Source organism: Giraffa tippelskirchi, chromosome 10, assembly GCF_054371585.1.
Source record: "Giraffa tippelskirchi isolate mGirTip1 chromosome 10, T2T-mGirTip1v1.2.pri, whole genome shotgun sequence".
NCBI classification, from domain to species: Eukaryota; Metazoa; Chordata; class Mammalia; order Artiodactyla; family Giraffidae; genus Giraffa; species Giraffa tippelskirchi.
The window spans coordinates 58273494-58290631 of NC_137284.1; the positions used below are offsets into that span (position 1 = coordinate 58273494).

Sequence of the window (17138 nt, forward strand, 5' to 3'; positions counted from 1 at the left end):
AAAGGAATGATGGTTAAAGTTTGCCGTTTTTTGTTTGAATTGCAAATTTGACTCAGCAGATGTTTGTTTCCTGCTCTGAGTCAGGCAATGAATTTAGTTAGTCCTGGGGAATCCTTGGGGAATAAGCCACAGTCTGCTCTGATAAATAGTCACAGATACTTCTTTTCTCTAATTCAGGGTGCTGTAAACAGAATGTTGTTTAACTTAAGGAACAATTAGTTAGGAGAGAGAGACTTCCCAGAAAAAAAGACATTTGGGAGTGAGAAAAGGAGAATGTACTTTCTAGCTATTGTGAACATTATATGCAAGAACAGAGAATGGAAAAGCCTGGGGTTTGTTTGGGGAATTGCACCTAGTCCATCTGACTAAAATATAGTTGACCCTTGAACAACCTAGGGGTTAGTGATGCTTACCCTTGGCTTAGTCGAAAATCCACATGTAACTTACCTACTTGGACCTCTGAATAGGTGATTCCGCATCTATGGATTCAACCAGTTGACGATCAGGAAGTACCGTAGGATTTACTATTGAAAAAATCCGCTTATAAGTTGACCAGTGCAATTCAAATCCCTGTTGTTCAAGGGTCAACTGTAGAGGCACTGAAAAGTGAATGGGAAGTTAATTTTTTGTCAATTATGAAGAGTCTTATGTGCCATGCTAGTTTAGGGCTTTATCTTTGGTTTCATGGGGAATGACCAAAGGTGTTAAAGCAGTAGATTAAAATGATTTTTATTTCTGCTTCACTTAGAAACTGAAAACTCAGCTGTCTTTAGGGACCAGGCAGGTAACATACATATGAGGCTGCCAGATGATAGCAGGAAATGGTCAGGTGCACAGGACTGTTGTCTTTTTTGTTGAGTTGCTCAGTTGTGTCCGACTCTTTGTGACCCCGTGGACGGTAGCCCGCCAGGCTCCTCTGTCCATGGGGTTCTCCAGGCAAGAATACTGGAGTGGGTAGCCGTTCGCTTCTCCAGATGCCTACACTGTTGATTGTCAAATGATAAAGGCTTGTTCATTTCAGTTTTTACTTGAGAATGTAATCTTCCATTCTCAGCCTTAATTAAAAGCATGCTTATGGTACATAGTATTTGTTGAAAATGGTCTAATTCTTCCTTGGGTTTGAGTGTTTATATTTGAGACCTTCAAAACTGGGTACTTGTATTATTATTAGTTTCACTTTCCTGACATATTGCTTTGCATTTGTATATGTCTATATCTTTCTCTCTATCAAACCACTTTGTTGTCATCTTCTCGGTTTGCATTAAAAGGCTCTCTAAAGGAGGCCATGAATCCATATTGTGTATTCTATAAGGCTGTTGCCGAGGGTGTTGTGCCTTAGGAGATAAAATATTGCTGTTCTCTTTATCAAGACTGGCAAAATTTTCTCTCTGAATTTAATGCCAGCAGAAGTGCGTTTTGTCTCTTTGTTTTTGCTCTTTCTCTTAAATTACTGGTTTGTTTTGATATTCTGGACACTGAATTGTGTACTGTGGCCTTCCCTATTTGTTTTGGCTGTTAGGACTTTGAGAATCACATTGATAATCAGATGACAGTTGTAAGAAAAAAACAAAAAAACCCTTGTATAATTTTGCTGTGAAACTACATCTTTCTCTTGTTCTTACTATTTTATTTACTTTTACCTTAACCCCTTTTGTCAAAACGTTTTCTCTAAAATTGTATTTACTTTTTTAGATAAGAGCAGATACTTTTTCGGAGAAGGCAGTGGCATCCCACTCCAGTACTCTTGCCTGGAAAATCCCATGGACGGAGAAGCCTGGTGGGCTGCAGTCCATGGGGTCGCGAAGAGTCAGACACAACTGAGTGACTTCACTTTCACTTTTCACTTTCATGCATTGGAGAAGGAAATGGCAACCCACTCCAGTGTTCTTGCATGGAGAATCCCAGGGATGGCGGAGGCTGGTGGGCTGCTGTCTATGGGGTCGCACAGAGTCGGACATGACTGAAGCTACTTAGCAGCAGCAGCAGCAGATATTTTTTAGTGATGAGGTATTATAATTCAAATAATATCAGTTGTTTTTAAACTGACCTCTTGAGAATTAGGGCTTCCCTGATGGCTCAGACGGTAGAGTCGGCCTGCAATGCAGGAGACATCGTTCAGTCCCTGGGATCGGAAGATCCCTTGGAGAAGGAAGTGGCAACCCACTTCAGTATTCTTACCTGGAAAATCCCATGGATGGAGGAGCCTGGTAGGCTACAGCCCATAGGATTGCAAAGAGTTGAGCACGACTGAGCAACTAACACTAACGCTGGAGGATTAAAGGGGAAAAAATCAGAATCAATCACATATCCTAAATGTACAACTCAGTACATTTTTACAAAGGGAACATAGTTGTGTAATTACTTCCCAGAAATAAAAACAGAACTAGAACATTTCTAGGACCCTAGAAACTTCCTTCATGCCTCATTCCAGTCATTATATTACCAAGGTAACCATTGTTCTGGTTTCTGTCACTAGTGTTCTTTTTGCCTGTTTTGAACTTTATGTAAATGGAATCATGCAGTATGTACTTTTTAACTGACATCTTTTGTATTATGGTTTTGAGATTCAGGTGACACATTTTCATTGCTATAGTATTTTATCATATAAATAAATGTATCCCTTTAATTTTTCATAGACAGTTGAGCTGCTTCAAGTTTTTGCCTGTTACGAATAATGTTGTGAGGATTGTGTATGCACTTCTGATAGATACACCTGGAGTAAGTGTATGTTGAGTTTCAGGAGGTATTAATGGTTCCAGAGAGGTGGTATCACTTTTCCCTTCTCTAGCATTGAGTTGAGTGTTTTATTGTTCCACATTCTTGCCAACATTTGTTGACGTTTTTAATTTTTTTTAAATATTTTTAGCCATTCTAGTCATTTGTTATAGTCTTTTTGTAGTTTTAATTTGTATTTCCTGAATGCCTGAAAGAGTGCGTATTTATATGTTTATTGGCCAATTGAATATCTTCTTTGTCAAGTATTTAAGGCTTTTACCCTTTGTTTTTATTCTGTTCTGTTGATCTGTTAATGTGTTCTTATAATAAGTACCACACTGCCTTATTGCTGTAACTTTACAGTAAGTCAGCCTATTTTAGTGTGTCTTACAGCGTTGTTTCTTCAGGGTTTTCTTGACTAGTCTTAGCCCTTTGAGTTTCCACATCAGTTTTAGAAGCAGCTTGTCAGTTTCTCCACTGAAAAGCCTACTGGCTTAATAGTAATAAAATATCAGTTATTTTAGGATATCATTTTTGTGAGAATTGGTATCAGTTATATTAAAGATTTTAGTCTGTTTACATGGTATATGCGTCTGTAGTTGTCTTCTTTATCATGGCGCTGTTTTGTATTGTATATTTTTTATTTGATTTATTCCCAGGTATTTGGTTTTTTGAAACATATCTTTAAAAATTTCATTGTCTAATTCCTTGTTTCTGATATATAGAGACTAGTTTTATCTTTGTTTTATTTTTCATCTGCATTACACATATTCTCTTTAAAACTTGCTATCAGTATTTAATTCTTAGATTCTTAGTTTTATCTATAAAGTCTCCAGGATTTTCTGTCCACATAATACTGTTGCTGCTAGTGATGACTCATTTCTTCCTTTGTAAAATTTTTCCTTTTGTTTATTTTTCTTGCCTTATCATCCTGTCTGTAGAATCAGCACAACTTAACTGCTCATACTATTGATTTGTCAATTTAAGTGTTTATTCATCTAGTTTGTCTCTTTTAAAGACTGACACACCTAATTCTGTTTTATTTAATAGTGAACTGAATTCAAAGTTGCAAGATACTTTAGAACAAATTGAGGTAAGAAGGATTATATCTTAAGTTAAACGACTTTCTTTTCAAAGGTTTTTGAATAGCGTAAATGTATCTTACATTTTGACTTCCATATTATTACCAGTGTTTCTAGATCACTACCCTTTGTGTTTTTCATTTGGAATGTCTGTTAACGTTAAGTTAACAGACTTAATCAAGTTAATGTTAATTTACTCGTTCTCTCATTGATTCTTTTGGAATTGTAGGGTCTGAAAAGAATATTTGAAAATATTACCATATCTACAAAGATTCCTAAACTCTTGGTTATAGGTGTGTTCTCACATAAACTATAGGCAGAATATTTACCATGTATTAATTATTTTTTTATTATCAACTGTTTCTCCTTTTTCACTTACTGAGTTTAAGAATGATTATTGATTGATGATAACCCTCCTAAATTCCTAAACCTCATAATAACATCTCATACAATTCCTCAAATGTGTAGAAGCTGGAAATGAAAAGCTATGTCATTGTGAACATAAAGTCTTCCTCAGCAATCTTTGTAGAGGGTTCATTTAAATACATTTAATAAGAATTCTTTAGTTTCTTCTGAGATTTTATTTTATTGTTTTCCTGATGAGAGCTCTTAGAAAGATTGAGGCTAGACTTTCAAATGACCTTTGTGAAAGTAGTTTTTGATCATAAATGCAATTATTTCCATAGTAAGAACGATAATTTATTTGGTAAGCATAAATAGAATTATTTTGAAAATCCCTTAAGTAAATAATCACCTGAGTTTTTTCTTTTATTTATTTCTTTTTTCTTTTTTTTGGTCACCTGAATATTTTAATGAAGACTTTCTTTTGAAAACACAGTTTTCTTCTTTCTTATAATTAAAATGAAATCATTGAGATAGAAACCCATAAACAAAGTGGATACACTTAGATATAAGAAGGCAATATCTTGAGGTATATACTTTAAAGTCATGTAGTTTTGTTGAGAATTACTTTTCAGTGATTAAGAAGGGTTGTTTTATTTTTCAGTAGTCCTACAAACTCAGTTCATATAATTATACGACTTTAGCTGATGCTTGATGAAACATAAAGCTAAGTAAAAATAAAAACTATAATTCCTTTAGAGACTATTATAATTATTTTGTGTCCCTTGAAACACTTGGCAAAAATTTTTTTAAAAATTCACAGATTAATGACATCTCAATAAACTTGAGTATAGTTGGTAATAAGAATTATAATTTATTCCCTGGTGGTTAGGACTTGGTGCTTTCATTGCCATGTCCTGGGTTTGATCCCTGGTTGGGGAACTAAGAGCCTGCAAGCAGTGTGGTGCAGCCAAAAAAAAAAAAAATTACAACTCATATTTTTAATTAAATTTGTTTTTGACTGTTAAATCCAGTGTGATAGTAATGTGTTTAGATAGTAATTAAAAGTGAGGAATTAGTCTTAATATTTTCTTTTTACCTTGAAAACATGATTCTTTAACCACCTCTCACCTTCTCTTTTAATTACATAGGAACAGTTGGATGTTGCTCTGTCCAAAATCTGCAAGAATTTTGACATTAACCACTACACCAAAGTTCAACAAGCTTATCGACTTCTTGGAAAAACACAGGTAAGTTTTGAAAGGATTTTTTTTTTCTTGATCAGTAATCTGTTGCTTTTCCTGATTGCTTAAGTTTGAATATTATTATTGTAGTGTGCTTAAAAAGTTTCATTGAAGAAAGTAAATTTTTATGATGTGTTAACAATGGTAACAGGATCGCATAAGCTCAGATTGTGGGCAGTATGATTAATACATTACTGAGGTCTGTTTTAAACTATGAAGTGTGTCTTAGGTTTAATATTTTCATCATTTCCTGTAGGTTTTTAAAAAAGTATACTATAATTCAGTGAGTGAGGATTTGTAGTCTCTTTTACCTCAGTTCTTGGCCCTGAATAAGAACTTTTAAGATTGTAACCTCATGGTTCCTAGATGGGCCAGCATGATTCCCTCACAGTGGTCTGTAAACTTTTATGTATTGTGTACATTTGTTTTAAAACAGATCTGTTTCTTTTATCAGAGTTTTCAAAGGATTCTGTTATCCCCAGAAGGTCCTCACTATTCCCATAATGCATGTCTTTACCTGTTCTTACTACTCAGGGGCTTCCCTGAAAAGCCTGAAGTGGAGGCCTTAGTTTGAAAGTTAATTACATCTTCTGCATATAGGAGTATACATTTTTCTTGAGAATATCAAAACATCGATGTAAATTTTTTTCCCCTTAAATGTAAGTCTCTTTTATTAGAAGGAAATTTAAGACTTTACCAAGCTATTTACATTGTGTAATGTGAATAAAGAAATATGGTTATTTATTGTACTTAATTAGTTTTGATATCTTAAGATATACCTAGGGAAAATACAAGAATGAAGACATTTGGTAATTTTGAGGGATATGTATTTTCAAAGGTCTTAAAGCAACTATAACTTTTGATTTTCCCCATTAGATGAATTCTTTCTCTCATTAAATATTTATTGTTGCCAACTATGTGCATTACTCCAGGCATCTGGATATAAGCCCTCGTGTATCTTACCTTCTAGTTCGGGAGACAGAAATTAAAGAAAGAAAATCAGTGTAAGGGTACAGAGTGATGCAAAGTACTGGTGAGATAGTCAGAAAAGGCTTCTCTGAGAAGGTGACCACTGAGAATCCTGAAAATGAAAGGATGGCAGAGGGAATTCAAAGGTGTGATTAGGCATGACATGTTTGGCAAACTGGGTACCAATCTTAAATATGGAGCAACAGAGCAGTGTTTATGATTCAGGTTTATCTGTAGTGGTATGATGTTGTGGTTGTTGGAAGGGTTAGCTGCAAATAATCACCATTTATAATTCTGTGAATAATAGTTATTTGTGCTGCAGGTAAAATTGGTAAAGATTGTTTCCTATGTTTTTCAAATCTGTTTTTTTATTTTAGTAAGAGGCGATTATGTGCTTTATTTCCATAGACAGCAATGGATCAACTTCATATGCACTTCACCCAAGCCATTCATAATACCGTGTTTCAAGTTGTTCTTGGCTATGTGGAACTATGTGCAGGAAACACAGATACAAAATTCCAAAAGCTGCAATATAAGGATCTCTGTACGGTATGTTGTAACTTAATTACTGATCATAGGAATCTCTTTTAGTTTTTAAATTCATATTCCATTTTTCTCAGAGCCTACTATCAGAAGATGTCACTAAAATAAAAACAAATATGTTTGCCAAAAGTTTTTTTTACTCCTTTCCTCATAGAGAAACTGGAAGATTCAGTCACATAAATAGTAAAGGTTGATGAGATGGTACCTATTTGTGGAGTACAGTTGCTTCTAAATGGACTTTCTACCCATTTGAAGCTCTTTTCACCATTCTGTCTCAGGCTGTGAATTCTATTCTACAATAGCATGTAGGGTGCTTTTAAGCAGTCATCTTTGCTGATTTTCCTTATATATGTTCAATAAGTCTTTTCATGTATATAAATGCTGTTTCTGTCAGCGTCTGTAACCAATTTTTCTTTTTCATTCTTAAAGAAGCATAGATCTGTATGTAATATAAACCACAGGTGGGAAGTGAACTGAGTTGGGTTCCATTTTCAAATTATTCCTTCTGATGGACTGATGTATGTATGGGAGGAAAAGAGAATGATGAACATCTAGGAGAATGGTGGTGTTACTTGCTTTTACAAGGAAACCAGGTTTGCAATGGAAAATCATGATTTCTATTTGATACATATTAACATTCAAGTGGACTTATTGAGGCAGTTGAATGTAAAAAGATCAGAACTGAAGTTATAGGCTAGGGACCATCAGCATTTAGCTGTATTTTAAGCCATGGTGCTGGATAAGAAGATTGGGGAAAAGGCTGGAGAGCAAGAAGACACGAGGGCCTTGGGCCTGTGACATTCAGAGACTGGGGGAGGAGGGCCCAGTAGAAAAAGCCGGAGAAGGAGCAGCTGGCTGGGGAGGAGGAAATCTAGGAATCTGTGTTGTCACAGCAGCTTACAGAAGGAAGTGTTTACGGAACAATCAGCTGTAAACCTATGTCAGATGCTTCTAAAGAGTCTGAATAAGTGGTCATAGAACTGACCCCTTGACTTGACAATACGGAAGTCATTGTTGATTTTGGTCTCTTTAAGTCTAGCCCAAGAATATCTTATGTCTCTGACTGGAGAATTTCTTGAGTTTTTTCCCTAATGTCCCCTAGAAAATAACAGTTCTTAGGAAGTAGCTTTCTATTCTGTACTGTAATTATGTCTGGGAATTAGTGTGAAGTTAATGTTCATAATGATTTTGTCAAAAGTGCAGGTTATATGTCCATTGGGAGCTGGGGAAATGCTCTTACTTAAGCTCCAACAAATATTCCAGAAAGTTGTGATTATAATGATAGATTAAGGATTAAGTTAATAAGGACAGTGGATGTTTGTTAATATAGGTTAAAATGTCTTTAAAATCACTTCATAAATCACAGGCACTATTTCACAAATTTTACGATCAATTGTGTAATATAGTTGCATAATTCTATTTTAAATACCCAGTTTTAAGAACAGCCATTGTTTGATAACTTTCAATGATTTTGAAATGTATCATTTATTTTCTTGGGTTGATAATATACATTCTTAAATTAAATATCCAAAAAGTCAATTTTACTTTTTGATTCTGTTAGTGTTGCTATTACTAGTAGATGGCTTAAATGGTAAAGCAATTTATTGCAAGTTAGTGATTTTTCTGTTAAAGCAGAAAATGACTTAATAATTTAAAATAAATATTTTTAAACAAATTAGGCTTTTGTTCTTCAGTCTTTTTTACTTTGGTTAAATCTGGTATGTCTGTATGCCTGTAGTGTATTTTGTTACCAATAAACTTTTATATGCTGTTAAAAGTCAAAGACATATTTGTGCTTATGCTTCTTGAGAATGTCCTCTATACTTTTATATAACACAAAGATGGAAGTTGTATTTAGCTTATACATTTTAATGAACAAAAATTTATTAAGATGTTTACCATAGCTTTTTAAAAATAATTTCTTTTGCTTTTTCCTAAAAGGCTATAAAATAACCTTTTGAGGTATCAGTGTATATTTAAATTATCAGATAACAAAGGGCTTATCTTCCTTGATTTCATCTCAAGTAAGTGCTTATTAAAATTACTCCAGAAACATTTGGTACTTCTTTATAAAGTTATCCATATTTGTGTGATAGTAGGTGAGATATATATAATTAAATTAGGGAAACAACTGATTTATTGGTACATTAGTGCTTAGTCATAGAAAACAGCCCCCCTATACCCACACACATACAGAGAACAACAGACATGTATATTATTATTCATCTAACATAGTTGTACATTTCTGGTTTATATTCAAACTGTTCTAAAAACATTAGTTGAAGTAGTTTTTGGTGTCAAGTGGTGAGAATAGTATTGAATGTTAACGATGCATTCATGGAGGCATTTCTTTTGAGGAACGGATTTAACAGAATTAGGTATGATAGGGTCTTTAATGTTGAAAGAACAAACATAGAAGAACTGAATAAAGAGATGAAGAATATGATGCATTCTAAGGTGGCCCACTTTCTTTGGCACTATTCTTGATAAAAAATTAAGGAAGTTTAGAAATTACCTAAGGCCTCTTGCAAGTATTTAAGTCAGTGTTGTTGCAAGCAGACAGGAATGTGAACATCTCTTATAAGTCTAAGTTTTAATTTTTTCTATAATACTGAGTGATATTTGACCCGTTTAAGCCAGGTAAGTTAGGAAGAAATTATCTCATATCAGATGTATTTATTTAGTTTGATGGAAAGATGTGTACTTTTAATATAAATAAAAGTGGTTAACTCGGGAGAGGAAAAATTGAAGGAACTCTTAGAAGTTCAGTAAGCTGATGAAACTTAAATATGTTTTCCTGGTGAGAACACATAATCAATGATCTCAAATGGCATAACTCAGGCAAGGGAGGGGATTTGTGAAGGAGCCTTATATTAGAATGTATGGTTCTTAATTTTTCAATATATGGCACTTGGGCATCATTTTTGCCCTGATTAAAATGAGCTGATCATAATTATTGAGGATATATCAGTTCAGGAGCATATGTAGCAATGAATACCCAGCTAAGAAAAAAGCAACAGAGCTCTCAGGGCATATGTGCAGGGTGTTGACTGGAAGATTTTGGAAGTGAGAAGGAAGATTCCGGGCATTTGGGAAGTGGTTGGTTTTCTCTGTAGAGCAGCAGGATTTTCAAGGAAAGCTTTAATAGTAGATAAACATTTAAATATAAGAGTAAAAAATAAAAAATGGTACCCTGATCGAGCTGAGAGAGGGATAGAGTTCTTGTAAACAGGGAACCATTTTGTTTCCTTTAAGTGGAAAGAGATTAGAGATGAAAAGAGAATCATTTGCTTGTGCTCATTCACAGTATTATTTTAAATCACTCACAGATGTCTTTCTATTACTAAAATGGGCTAGAATGAAATTGAACTCTTTTTTTTTTTTTTTCTTTTTGGATATTCCTTTACAAAGAAACTTGGGGCAAAATTCATGTTCTGTTTTTACTTTCTTTGGTAAACAGAGAACTTCATCATTCTTAAGGCCAGCAGCATACTGTCCCATTATTAAATGTCTGCCCTGTGTGTCCTGTTGCCATTGCTTTATGTTTAAAAGTTGAATTGCTGCTGCTGCTGCTAAGTCGCTTCAGTTGTGTCCGACTCTGTGCGACCCCATAGACAGCAGCCCACCAGGCTCTGCCATCCCTGGGATTCTCCAGGCAAGAACACTGGAGTGGGTTGCCATTTCCTTCTCCAATGCGTGAAAGTGAAAAGTGAAAGTGAAGTCGCTCAGTCGTGTCCGACTCTTTGCGACCCCATGGACTGTAGCCTACCGGGCTTCTCCATCCATAGGATTTTCCAGGCAAGAGTACTGGAGTGGGTTGCCATTGCCTTCTCTGAAAAGTTGAATTGACTTTGAACTTTTTGAAGTCATTTTGCCATTGAATGTACTTTCTTTACTAAACTGTGTTTTCTAAATGACTAAAAGTAGTTTTTCTTCTTATAGTTTATCTTTCAGTCTTGTTTTGCTATTTATCTTGAATATCTCGACTTAAGGGTTTTAAATCAGTAATTTTGGCTCTTTTAAAAAATATGTACATTATCTTGCAGCACAAATGATAGAGTACTACTTAGAAGGAAAAGTTTGAAATGAGAATTACATCACATTCATTTCTGGCAAGGGCCAAAGTAAAGGGGATAGTAGTCATTTTATTTGATTGAAAAGCCTTTTTGTGATTACATTTATCAATGCATTGATCTACCTTGAGTTTACACCAGTTTGTGGAGAGATTTAAAAACATCAAGTGGAAGAAGCTCTTTATTTTGTGACTTTGTAGGGAAACCCTGTGTAGATTTTTTGAAAGTTTATGAAGTATGCATCAGTTTTTTGTTTTTAAGTGTTTTTAAAACATTTTTTTTGGCAGGCTCATGAGTTTCCATGGGGAGCTTATTTCAAGATATTAATTAGGATGTTATTGATTAATTTTATAATAATAGAGCTGGCTAAGCTGGCTGCATTTTCTCAGCCATTTTTCAATTGTTCATTTCCAAATGCTTTTATTGAGTTTTGAGTTTTGTTTTTGAAATGAACTTGGCAATGTAATAGTACTTTGGGGGAAAATGTAGTGTTTCTTTTAGAAAAAGCTTTCTGAAATAATTTCTGGCACATTGGAAGTGTTTAGTAAATGTTTGTTTAGTATATTGGATTGAACTCTTTGTCTCTAACTTGTGTAGTGTTGACTTAATCAGTCTTCAGATTTGATTGAGAGGAAAGAAGACCAACATTGAGTGCTTTCTCAGTGCCATGTACTTTTAAAAACACTTTTTATTTTATATTGGGGTATAGCCAATTAACAATGTTGTGATAGTTTCAGGTGGACAGCAAAGGGACTCAGCCACACATATCCATGTATCCATTCTCCCCTAGACTCCCCTCCCATCCAGGCTGCCACATAGCACTGAGCAGAGTTCCCTGTGCTATAGAGTAGGGTTACTTGTATACTTTTACAAATTCCTTCAGGTGCGTACTTTATAGAAAGACCAACAAAAGGCTCGTCCAATGTTCCATTCTTCTAGGTTAAAATTTTCATTCTCATAAGTAGTACCTCTTGGTACTGAATTGTAATGATGATAAGCTGCTAGAAATTATCATCATATTAACTGTAGGCAAGTACAGAAAAGTGAAAAAAGAAGGTAAAAATTAGTATTTCTGCATGCAAAGCTGGTTCTTTTAATATATATTATATAAGCAAATAGCTTTTTAAAGTAGGATTATGCTGTGCATGCAGATTTATAACTTTTTTCCCACTTGCTATGTTATAAACAATTTTCTATTTCAGTAAGTATACTACTCACGTACCTTTTAGGGCTTGACAGTACTTCAATGTAAGAGATCCTGTGGATGAATTAACCAGTTTCTTATTCTTCAATGTTTATATTATTTCCAGCCTTTATCGTGATGAACAGCACTGTAGTAAATATTCTTAAAGCTAAATCTTTGCATAGATCATTATTTCTTTAGGATAAGGGATGAAGAATAAAATTGCATTCTCAAAGGCTTTGCAGTTTTAAAACTTTGGTTTATATTTCCAAAATTGCCTTGCAGAAAGCATGTTTCAACTTAGGCTTCTCATCAGTAGTGTCTGCTCTTACCCTTTTCCCTGTACACTTGAATGCTGATTATTTTATATTTAATAGCTTAATTGTCAAATACCAGAAGATAGCATATCAATAACAGCTTATGTTGTTTTTCACTCAGGCATGTTGAGGATGTGAAGGAAATTAAACGGGGTTATTTCATTGATTGTTGAAGTTAATTTGGTTGATTTGGTTGGATAAATGAGTGAACCTTTCCTTTCTTACTAGAGAAACCTTTCCAGTTAGAGGAGTAATACTATTTACTTGAGTGCTTTATCAGATTAGCTTTAAAATACTCCAAGAATTCAGCTGTCAGATTTATTCATATCAAGTGTATGTAGCACCCAGTCAATTTTTTTTATATGAGTTATATATTGGTTTCTAAATATTTAAGGCGAAATAAAAAATTAAATTTTGGTAATTTTAAATATTTAAGACTTAATGACCAAAAGATAAGTAAGGGAAGTTTATTCATCTCTTTCCCTGCCATTTCCTGTTTGGACCATCAGGAACTGTGAAAGATTGAAATTTTATCCTACTTGCAGATTAACAAGGTAGTCTGTTAATTGTTTCATGGGTGCTAGTAGAAGATGCAAGATTCCGCTGTCTTAGCACTCTGACTTAGTATAAACCAGTTCCCTTGTCATTGGTGGTGGTTTAGTCACTAAGTCATGTCTGATGCATTGCAACCCCATGGACCATAGCCCATCAGGCCCCTCTGTCCATGGGATTTCCTAGGCAAGAACACTGGAGTGGGTTGCCATTTCCTTCTCCAGGGGATCTTCTCAACCCAGGGACTGAATGCATGTCTCCTGCATTGGCAAGCACATTCTTTACTGCTGAGCCACCAGGGAAACTCTCCCTTGGCATTACCCAGTTTTTGTTCATCAAGTCATCAGTTTAGCTCAGCAAGGGGCAATAAGCTTATAAGGAGTTTGTTACCTAGGATGGTTGTATTAATTATGATCAAGGTAGATAAGAAAAGTTCCAACAACATATACACATGTCAGATGGGATCAACACAATTCTTTAAGGGTTGAAGGAGACAAAAAAAGCAGGCTATGACTTTTGAGTGGGTTTGGATTTCAGCAAGCACAGTGCACGTGGATGGGTCCAGAGATACAGAGGCCACTATTCTGTGCAATGGCCTGAAAGGAGAGCATGGGCAGAGAAAGGAGCAGTAGGATGTCTGGCTTGGTTTAACAGGATTACACCAAAACAGTGATTTGATTTCTCCGATACCCAGGGACTAATGTGTGCCTGTAGAGAGCGTGATGTTATTTGGGTAGCCATCTTTCTCCCCCTTGCCTGGAAATGAAGGCGTTTTCTGGTAACTTGAAATGGACGCAGGTGTACTGAGGCCTCTCTTAGCTGCCCAAGACTACAGACACTTAAAACTATCAATGTAGTTTAGACTGCTGGGTGATTTTTTGGGGGGAAAGGTGGGGGTAAATATTAAAGAGCCAGCCTATTTTTTTTAATATTTATTTTTATTTATTTGGCTGCATGAGATCTTAGTTGTGGTGCGTGGGCTCAGTTGCCCCATGGCATACGGTATCTTAGTTCCCTGACCAGGATTGAACCCATGTCCCCTGTATTGCAAGGCAGGTTCTTAACCTCTGGACCACTAGGAAAGCCCCCTAGCCAACCTGTTCTCAAGGTGTGGTACACAGCTGCCAGCTAAAACAGTCATTTACTGGTAAAAGCCATTCTTGAAACCTGCCAAGTTCTTATTTTTAAATACTGCCCATTTAGGGTGACGATCTTAGCATAGGAGTTCACAGCACTTCATCATTTGAAATTTTGAAAGGTAGATTGTATATTCTGATTCTTCAAGTTTTGCGTGTTTTGCAGTATTAAGCTTTGCATTTGATGAAGGCCACTTAGCAGCAATTAGCCAAACCTGGAGCTTCCCAGGGGGTGCAGGTGGTAAAGAACCCTCTTGTCAGTGCAGGAGACATAAGAGACACGGATTCGATCCCTGGTTCCAGAAGATCCCCTGGAGTAGGAAATGGCACCCCACTCTGGTATTCTTGCCTGGGAAATCCCATGGACAGAGGAGCCTGACGGGCTACAGTCCATGGCGTTGCAAGGAATCAGATGCATCTGAGCACATAACATCACATCAGGCAAACTTGAGGATTGTAGTAAAGGAATTCCTTCTGTGTATTTCACTATTTAGAGGGTGCTGGTTACTTAGTTCCAAGTTGGTATCGTTTATACCATACATGTTACATATGTCTTCATGTGTACATACATATTTAGTATTAATGATAAAATACCTAGAAGATGAGAATGACTGATTTTTCACCATGATATGTTTGTGTGTTGAAATCACAAATGAATCTAGTTTAGTGTAAGGAATGTCTTGCTACAGCATATGCATGTTTTACCTATGGAGAATCATAGTCTTTAAAGCTTCAGAAAAACTCTAGGTTATTTACTTTATCCCTTGGGGTTTGGGTACATGAAGTGATATGTTGGAGTTATGCATGGCCGAGTAAGTCACAAATTTGGGCCCCAGGCCCAAACATGTGCCATCCAGTCCACTATACGGAGCACCGCTCTGGTGTCCAGTGATTCGAAAGGACTTCCAGTATTCATGTTTTGTACAGGTTGGTCCTAACAGAAGTAATCAGTGGTTGGGAAAATCTTTAAAATTGCTTGGCCCAGCCACTTATGTAGTTCACCCTCCCCAGAGATGTTTTTAGTTCCCTGGAGCTTGGTGCTGTTTTGATCTCCAACATGTTTCCAGAAACCTCTCAGCTAAGTAGTCAGTCTTCTCCAGCAGCTTCTGGTGATGTGAGTTCTCTGTGCTAACAGCATTCATCTAGAGATGTTGATAAGCCTCTGCTGCCCATTGAAATCATCTGAGTGTGGTTGTTTGTTTGGATGAGGGTGGGGATGGCAGTGCTAGGAGTTTTAAATCTCTGTGCGGATGCCAAAACATCTGCTTCCGTTCTGTTTGGCGGGATGTGATTAGAGTGCTAAGTCAGAGTGAAACAAGAACATGATAATACTTCAAGGATGCTCCTAAGAATTTTTGTTGTGATGTTTTAACATAAAAGATCATCTTGCTGAAATTTTTGTTAGTAACTTGTAACAGAGATTTCTGATGGGTAAAAAGTTAATTAATAAGAATCAAAAGACTAAATTTAGTGGCCTCTTTCTTTTCATATTTACCACTTGGCAGTGAAGCCAGTTTCGAAGGTGAATTTTTTTCATTGTATGGTTCAGGTATGAAAAGGCTGCATATATTCATTTCTGGATTTTCTCTGTTCTATGAAAATGATGTCTAGATTCTTACTAAATTATTGCTGATAGGTAAGGCTGAGATGTTGCTGTTTTTAACAAGCTAATTTCATTCATTTTAACTTTGACCAGGTAGGTTGTTTGGGATGGTTAATAGTAGAGATGGAAGGAACAAAGTTTTACTCTTAACTGATAGTGATAAGATTAGAAATCCGACCTGTGGATTCTGTGAAAGTGTTCATCAAGACTTGATTAAATAATGAATTTTCACAAAGATAAACTCAAAATGGATTAAAGATCTACATGTAAGACCAGAAACTATAAAACTCTTAGAGGAAATCATAGGCAGAACACTCAACGACATAAATCAAAGTAAGATCCTCTATGACCCACCTCCTAGAGTAATGGAAATAAAAACGAAAGAAAACAAGTGGGACCTCATTAAACTTAAAAGCTTTTGCACAGCAAAGGAAGCTGTAAGCAAGGTGAAAAGGCAACCCTCAAAATAGGAGAAAATAATAGCAAATGAAACAACTGATAAAGGATTAATTTCCAAAATATACAAGCAGCTCATATAACTCAATGCCAGAAAAACAAACAACCCAATCAAAAAGTGGGAAAAAGACCCAAACAGACATTTTTCCAAAGAAGACATACAGATGGCTAACAAACACATGAAAAGATGCCCAGCCTTGCTCATTATTAGAGAAATGCAGATCAAAACTACAATGAGGTATCACCTCACACCGGTCAGAATGCCCATCATCAAGAAGTCTATAAACAGTAAATGCTGGAGAGGGTGTGGAGAAAAAAGAACGCTCTTGCACTGTTGGTGGGAATGTAAATTGATACAGCCACTATGGAAGACGGTATGGAGATTCCTTAAAAAACTAGGAATAACACTACCATATGACCCAGCAATCCCACTCCTAGGCATATACCCTGAGGAAACCAAAATTGAAAGAGACACATGTATCCCATTGTTCATTGCAGCACTATTTACAATAGCTAGAACATGGAAGCAACCTAGATGTCCATTGACAGATGAATGTATAAAGAAGCTGTGGTAGATATACACAATGGAATATTACTCAGCCATAAAAAGGAACGCCTTTGAGTCAGTTCTAGTGAAGTGGATGAACCTAGAGCCTATTATACAGAGTGAAGTAAGTCAGAAAGAGAAAGATAAATACCATATTCTAATGCATATATACGGAATCTAGAAAAATGGTACTGAAGAATTTATTTATAGGGCAACAATGGAGAAACAGACATAGAGAACAGACATATGGACATGGGGAGAGGGTGAGATGTATGAAAAGAGTAACATGGAAACTTACATTACCATATGTAAAATAGATAGCCAATGGGAATTTGGCTGAAAAAAAAAATGAATGTTGACATTTGAGTAGTGGAGC

The 17138-nt window shown here is 35.7% G+C and overlaps 1 protein-coding gene across 6 annotated transcripts in view; it reads left to right on the forward strand.

Moving 5' to 3' along the window:
- VPS50 (VPS50 subunit of EARP/GARPII complex) overlaps positions 1–17138 on the forward strand; it is a 131487-nt gene that overhangs the window by 43776 nt on the left and 70573 nt on the right. For all 6 annotated transcript variants that reach the window (XM_081531444.1, XM_081531439.1, XM_081531441.1 and 3 more), the window contains 3 exons: positions 3766–3808; positions 5291–5389; positions 6761–6901. In XM_081531444.1, coding sequence (XP_081387570.1) covers positions 3766–3808; positions 5291–5389; positions 6761–6901 — 283 coding nt within the window. The remainder of the gene's footprint in view (positions 1–3765; positions 3809–5290; positions 5390–6760; positions 6902–17138) is intronic.